Genomic DNA, 7,615 nt, shown 5'->3' on the forward strand with positions numbered 1-7,615 from the left:
GCAATTCAGATGACCTAAACACAATTGCTGCAGGTCAGATTACCACACTGATGTGAGCCACTGAGGCTCGTTTGTAGAGAGCGACATGACTAGTCTGCCTCTCCTTAAAAATCCCTGCCCTCAGCATTAGGGGTCGGTGATAGTATTTGCTATGTATGCTTGCTTTGTGCATAAAAGTCACACAGATCAGCACCTGCACATTAATTTCATGTTTCAGGAGATGCTGACTAACCATGTTGTTAGTAGCATAAAGAAAACATACATAGCAAATACAGTCCTATCACTGACCCCCTAATGCTGAGGGCAGGGATACTTAAGGAGAGGCAGACCAATCATGTCGCTCTCTACAAACGAGCCTCAGTGGCTCACATCAGTGTGGTAATCTGACCTGCAGCAATTGTTTTTAGATCATCTGAAGTGCTTAAAATTATTATTGTTATTTTTAATTATTCAAGGGGCTTGTAAAGGAAGTATTGGGAGTTTTTATTCACATCAAAAATCACATTTCGAGATATGATTGTCCATGTTGTTTGTACTGTTTATTTGGGGGGGGGGGGTGACTGGCTCTATCTTGGTTGTGCCCTCCTTCCACCTGTCCATGGCTGTTTTTAATTAGAGCAGAATAAAGCTGACTCCTACCGACCTTAAGCTTATTTTGTGGGATTAGTCCCAAGAGAGAGGTATGTTTCCTATTATATCGGGATAATGTTAAGTGTAGGGATGTATGAGGTTGCCTTGTCGTGCAAAGTGGGCTCGCACAATTTGAAAAAGCTGAGTGCTAAGAAATTCACATTTATAAGTATAATGCATATAGCAGGAATGCAATTTAAAATAATAAAAAACATATAATTAAAAGGTGTATAAACATGTTAGCGCGCATCTGCATCTTTTTGTCATTGAATATGCTTTGTGCTATCACGTGTTATCACTCTATCATTGTGTATTTACAGACTAGTCTTGTGTTCTTCCAGCTTTGTCTTGTATTTCCTCAGTCCTTGTTTGCTTCCATATTTGCTCTTGTTTAGGTGTTCAGTTTGATCCTGTGTCGATTGTTCTCTGTCCTGCTTGCCTTGTTTCACTGGCTTTTGGATTTGTTTAGTTTTGTTTTCATTGCCTCTGGTTGTAGTGTTTTATCTGGTGTTGTGTTAGGGACAGTGTCTGCAGATAAGGGACTCAAATAGGGACAGTGTTTGAGACAGTGAGGGTTAGTGGTGTCGGGTATTAGAGTAAGTGTTTAGAGATAGATCCAGCAATATATATAAGGTTAGTGAGGGTTAGTTTCAGCTTATTATTATCATCACCCATTATTCATTTGTTACCATGATCCGACTGTTATTATCACACATCATCCATTTGACCTTTACCTGTTTGATGTCATCATTTTGTTACCATTCCTATATTTAATCAGTGAGTTCCTGTTTTCATGTATTCCTGTTGCCGCTTGAATTATACTTGCTCAAATATTTTCCTTCCCTTCGACTGTCTGGTTTGTTCTCAATTTGGCTCTACTGTAACTCCTGTTAGATACTTTTAGTTCCTGGGAAACGGGATTTCTAGAGATGAAGACTAGTTCTGCAAACTTGAGCCGGTATCGTTAAACATACTTTTGTTTAAGGCGGCTGTTAAATCTGTTTTATGCTGAAGTGCCTTAAAATCATGAAACTGTAGAATAGTGACTGCCTGCTCCATTCTGGCTCATACAAGAGGGTCCTGACCTATCAGGCCATTAGAAGAAGGGATGTCTTCATGAAACACCCCTTTAATAAAATAAATATTTGTTTTAATTTAAGTACTCCTCTGTATGACACTTTTCTTTTGATGCATATTCTGCCTCTGATTTTTTTCACTTAATTGATTTGTCTATTTCTGATTAAGAAAAAACATTAGTTTCATTCCGTTCCTTAATAGACTGAAAATAAAGGAGAAGATGCCATAAAAGACTCTTTAGATGTGTAATATAAACACCATGACTTCATTTTGTGTATGAATACAGCTTGTCAATTAATACAATTTACAAGTGTCTTTTCACCACACGTGCTATTGACAACGTTTGTACACCATTGTTTGATGAATTTTATGTCTGCTTCTGGGAACTTTTTCTAAGAACGGGCTTGAGATTAATTTCCAAAAATACAATAAAAAGAAAAATCCTTTTAACCAGGAGAAAGACAATTATGCAGGAGAAGGTAACACCTGCCAAAAGTCCTGGTAGATAAGACTTGCAATAACCTTATAGCACGGTTCTCCCATGGGTAGATCAACACCAATACAGCCAGAGACAATACAGACCATACATTATATGCTATTTGTAGAAGTATTAATTGGACCCAGCCCCTATCATTAATTTTATACTCATTCTATTTTCATACAATCAATAGGACAGTAAATAACATAAGACAGTACTTTGGCATATATTTGGTAAGATTACGTGTTCTTAGCAACAGTTGACCCTTCACATTTCATCTAATTACTGAGACAAAACATGTTTTTCACCTTTCCTGATACTTCTCCATTTTCTTAACCTTTATACACAGTAAATGCTTGAAAAATGATAACCAACACCCCTATCCCACATTTTAACGTCAAATCCACATGTTACTAAGTTAACCCTTACCTCAACATTACTTTAATACACTGTAATGACTAAAGGTGGCCATACACTTAGTGTGATCGGCAGATATTTCTCCTGAACCCGCCCATACACATGCACGCTCGTCTCTGCTGAGCATCCATTTGTACTAAATGGTAAGAGGGGAATAAACCGGTGCTAGACACCTTTGGTTAAAGCTTATTTCCATAAGAACAAATAATTGGGCATATAGAAATTCAGCATGCCCTATCCTTTTTTTCCTTGACACGTGCTGTCAGGGGACAGTTACCCCTTGAGAAAGCTAACGCGAAACGTGCGTCGGGGCTTTTTGGTGTGGAGCTCATTACAGGTTTATCATGCAGCACATGGGTTGGTATGGTCTTTGGGACCTTTTCCATTTTTGATCATTTCCTGGTCTCCATTCATCTATATATACACTGTTATTCTAGTGTTTGCTGCCTTCCTTTGTTATATTCCTTTGGGTCTAAGACATATTACTCTCTGTACAGGCATGTGCTTTTGAACCATTTGTGGTTATTATATTTCTCTGTACTATATATTTATAGCATGTCTGTCTGTACGACCCATTGTGTAACTATACCATGTATTACTGCTGAATGTATGTTACTTTGAATAGCCTCATTGTGCTCCACATCAGTGTATTTTATTTGTTTGTCTCATTTTAGGTCTTGATGGCCAATATGTTTTTATGATTATTGTAATAAAGGATTGATATATTTGTAAGGTACTATTCGTACTTGGTGTTATTCTTCCCTTTGTGGAGGTGTGATATGTCCTCACATACAGCTATGGGTATTTAATGCCCTATCCTTTTTTTCCTTGACACGTGCTGTCAGGGGACAGTTGGGGTACCCTCATACACATTACATGTATTGTAAATTTATCAAGTGGGCTATATATTGAAGTTTTTTCCTAGCAGCACTGAAAGTTGTGTAATACAAGACATAAATGCAGGCAGAGCAGCACTGGACCCTCCCTTTCCAGTGGATGCCAACACTGATACATGTTGTGAAGGATTTGCCTGACACAGCTTCTGTGTCGACGCCCATGGTTAATCAGCCTGCATCTGTTTCTAGGTCTGCTAGAGTGACTCGATCTGCAACCACTCTGGCTGGTAGGCTGAGGAGTGGGAGAGCCTATCGCAGCCTGGCCAGACGGTTCCAGCTCCCGCCCTTGGTCCACTTGTACCTTCATTTGCTGCTTGTCCTTTGCCTATGATTCTCCTGTTTCCTGGCTCTGCTGTTCCTGATGTTACCATTGACCTCTGCTTCATATTGACCCTGGCTTGACTGACTATTCTCCTGCTCTGCATTTGTTACCTCATACACTCCTGGTTTGACTCGGCTCGTCCACTACTCTGTTGCTCACGGTGTTGCCATGGGCAACTGCCCCCATTCCTTTGCTTTTGTGTTCCCTTGTCTTGCTTGTCTGTCGTGCACATATTGAGTGTAGGGACCGTCGCCCAGTTGTACGCCGTCGCCTAGGATGGGCTGTGCAAGTAGGCAGGGACTGAGTGGTGGGTAGATTATGGCTCACCTGTCTGTCTCCCTATCCTGACATTACACATGTAAAGCGCTGCTGGAGTCTGCAAGCTAGAGTCAAAGGGGAGGCCCACTGGAGGCTCAGGGCCCACCAAGAGATCTTCCGGCTTCTCGGTGGACCAGTCCAAGGCTGTGCGTGAGGTCATAGTCGTAGGTCATTGGCATGATCAAGTTGGTAAATCGAGATGAGAGCGGAGGTGTATAATAGTGCAGACCATCCCCTCTGCTGTGTACATGATGTGGTGAAGTCAAGTCTGTTTAGTGGAGTGAGTTACAGGGGTCTAGACCAGAAATGATTAGGGTCTGGATTAGTGATATAGCAGTGTCAGTGGTGAGGTAAGCATGGATATGGGGGACGTTTTTTAGGTAAAGGGACAAGATTTGGTCATTTATTTATTTATTGAACTGTTTGTATTTGGATTTATGAAACTAGTTAATACAGTCTTCAATATGGATTTTGGCGTTTATCCAGAGCATTAAGAAAGTTTCTATGCTATTCATTTTGTGAAATGTCAAATAGGAACATCAAGCGAGTGAGTGTATTTAAGAGGGGGCCCCCAGCAAATTATATCAGACTCCATTACCTCCACAGGAAAATATCTCAATGTTGCTGTGAAGAGAGGAAGAAAAAGAACCATTGAGGACTGTCTCAACAAAAAAACAAAGAATAATAAAAATGAAATGTATAAAAAATAGTTAAAATAAAGTAAATAAAAATCACTATCATCAGTTCGATAAATTAAGCTAAAATTATTTTTGACTCTCCTAAATTATACTACAAATGTAAAACTATTTCTAATCAAATTAATATAGACGTTTTTAAGATCCAGCTGGATTAGACTTTAATTTACATTCTTCAATTTACTTAAATAACGAAGACTCATGAGACATTATAAAAAATTCCCCCGAGACTTATTGTACCCGGCACCTTGCCTTTATTTTCTATATAAATATCTGCAGGTCATTCATTAATAATTCATATTCTTGTGTCTGACGGCCACACAACATGACTGGGATGTTGTCTAAAATTCCATTTATTTGCTTCTGAGACTTTTTTTGAAAACAAAATTAAGATTTGTATAAAAAAGGTTTTTGAAAATGAAAGTAAAGAAGAAAGAACATGATGTAAGTATTGTGAGGTAAACCTCTGTGATTCAATAGATACTAAAGACTTTCAAAGGTGATGCTGAACATGTCTGAAATATCTATAAATATACAATATATATAAAAATAGCCAAATATGTTCCCAATTTGTTGTGTAAATGGGTCATCCAGAAATGTTGTTAGTGTTTCTAGCATACAAAAATAATTTTTTAATCTGTTTTGCTTCCCTGTGTCCCCCTTGGTGCGAGCTCCATAAATGCACAATGTGAGTTTGGTGTGTAGGGACTTGAGGGGCTACAAAAAGCCCTGACCTCAACCCCAGCAAACACCATTGGGATGACTTAAAATGCCAAATGAGAACCAGACCTCCCCCCCCCCCAACAACAGCGTCTGACCTGGCAAATGCTCTTTTGGTTGATTGGGCACAAATTCCCACCTACACACTACAAAATCCTGTGAAAAGTCTTCCTCGAAGAGGAGAGGATGTTATAGTCGTAGAAGGGGTAAAATATTACTCATTTTATAAGAAAGCAATTGCTATATATTAGTCCCATATAAAACATGAACATTGACAATGAGAATATGTTATAAAAAAACAAAATATTTATTAATACCCAATTAAATAATAGTTTTTTTTCCTTAAAATTAAGAAAACCGTGTTATAAATCTAGAAAATAGAAAGTAATATTTTATTCTCTTACATTTCTGTATTTTTACTTTTTAATATTTGTTTGGTCAAGTCTTCAATTCCGAATATAAATGATGAGTAATACAATGTAAATTCTAGAATTCTATGCCACAAACCAATATTATAATCTGATTGTGTTATGTCATCTATTAAAAAAAAACAAAGTAGGGAATGTCGGTGGCAATAATGATGCACATATATGATCAATCATAAATGGAAAATATAAATGTAATCAGCAGCTCCAGAATAAATTGCGTAAGTTTATTAGCAGTTTATACATGATATAACATATGTTACAGTCTGGAGCACTCTCGCTCTTGTATGTGAAGATAAAATAGTTTCAGTTTTTTACTTATTACATCATAACTATCTGTTCTACACACAGGAGAACAATCAGACGGTGGTCACTGAGTTTTTACTCTTAGCTTTTCAAGTCAGTCAAGATTTAAGACTTTTACTTTTCTGTCTTCTCCTGGTGGTTTACTATGGGACATTATGTGGGAACCTCCTGATCATCACCCTGGTGTCCATCAGAACGAACCTCCACACTCCAATGTACTTCTTCATCTCACTACTGTCCATCAATGACATCTTGTTGGCCTCAGACATTGTCCCCAACATGCTCCATATTCTACTGGATAACGGGGGGACCATTACTTTTATTAACTGTTTGACTCAGTTTTATTTTTTCGGTATCTCAGAAGCATTTGAATGTTTTCTCCTCACAGTGATGTCCTATGACAGATATGTGGCCATCTGTAATCCCCTTCGTTACACATCTATCATGACAAGTGGACATTGTGTGATATTGGTCGCCATCTCTTGGTTTCTCGGATTTTCCATTAGTTTAATAAACATCGTTACAACATCAGAGCTGAGTTTCTGTGGACCAAATATCATTGACCATTTCTTCTGTGATCTTGTTCCTTTATTAGAACTTGCCTGTTCTGATACCTTCATTGTTCAACTGGTAATTTATTTGCAGAGCATTCCAGTTATTTTCATTCCAACCACAATCATTGGAATGTCTTATACTTACATTATTTTAGCAATATTAAGGATTCCATCCAGTACTGGTAGACAGAAAGCCTTCTCCACCTGTAGCTCCCACCTCATTGTGGTATCCATATTTTACTCGACTTTGTTCAGTGTCTATATTTTCCCAACAAAAGGACAAACAGTCACCATCAGTAAAATCCTATCCCTGCTCTACACTGTGATTACTCCTTTCATAAACCCCATTATATACAGTCTACGGAATAAAGACATTAGGAAAGCCATACAGGTAACCCTACATAAGCATGTGATCTGGTAAATTTTTCATAATATTATATACACTATATGGCTAAAGGTATGTGGACACCTGACCATCACACCTATATGAGCTTGTTGTAATTCCCATTGGAAAAGCAAGGGTGTTAATATGGATTTGACTACTATAACAGCCTCGACTTTTCCGGGAAGACTTTCTAAAAGATTCTTGAGTGTGTCTGTAAGAAATGGTGCCCATTGACCCCAAAGACAAATTGTGAGTTCAGACCCTGATTTTAGACGATTCTGGCTCACAATCAGGGTTAAGGTCAGGGCTCTGCGCAGCCACTCAATTTCCTCCATTTCAAACTCCTCACACCATGTCTTTATGGAGCTCGCTATGTGCATATGGCCACAGTC

General features: G+C 38.3%; 1 protein-coding gene across 1 annotated transcript; it reads left to right on the top strand.

The window, feature by feature from the left end:
* The first annotated feature begins 5,250 nt into the window (after positions 1-5,250).
* LOC142750631 (olfactory receptor 1496-like) lies at positions 5,251-7,259 on the top strand. The gene is made up of 2 exons (XM_075859627.1): positions 5,251-5,277; positions 6,330-7,259. Exons 1-2 carry the CDS (start codon positions 5,251-5,253, stop codon positions 7,257-7,259), a joined length of 957 nt encoding a protein of 318 aa, XP_075715742.1.
* Positions 7,260-7,615: the final 356 nt, after the last annotated feature.

Source organism: Rhinoderma darwinii, chromosome 3 (genome assembly GCF_050947455.1).
Source record: "Rhinoderma darwinii isolate aRhiDar2 chromosome 3, aRhiDar2.hap1, whole genome shotgun sequence".
Classification (NCBI taxonomy): domain Eukaryota; kingdom Metazoa; phylum Chordata; class Amphibia; order Anura; family Rhinodermatidae; genus Rhinoderma; species Rhinoderma darwinii.

Excerpts from the sequence above, each read along its gene's own strand:
- LOC142750631 (XM_075859627.1), top strand. The coding sequence starts at position 5,251 with ATGAAAGTAAAGAAGAAAGAACATGAT. Across the intron at positions 5,278-6,329 it reads TAAAGAAGAAAGAACATGAT|GAGAACAATCAGACGGTGGT; the intron begins GTAAGTATTGTG and ends TTCTACACACAG.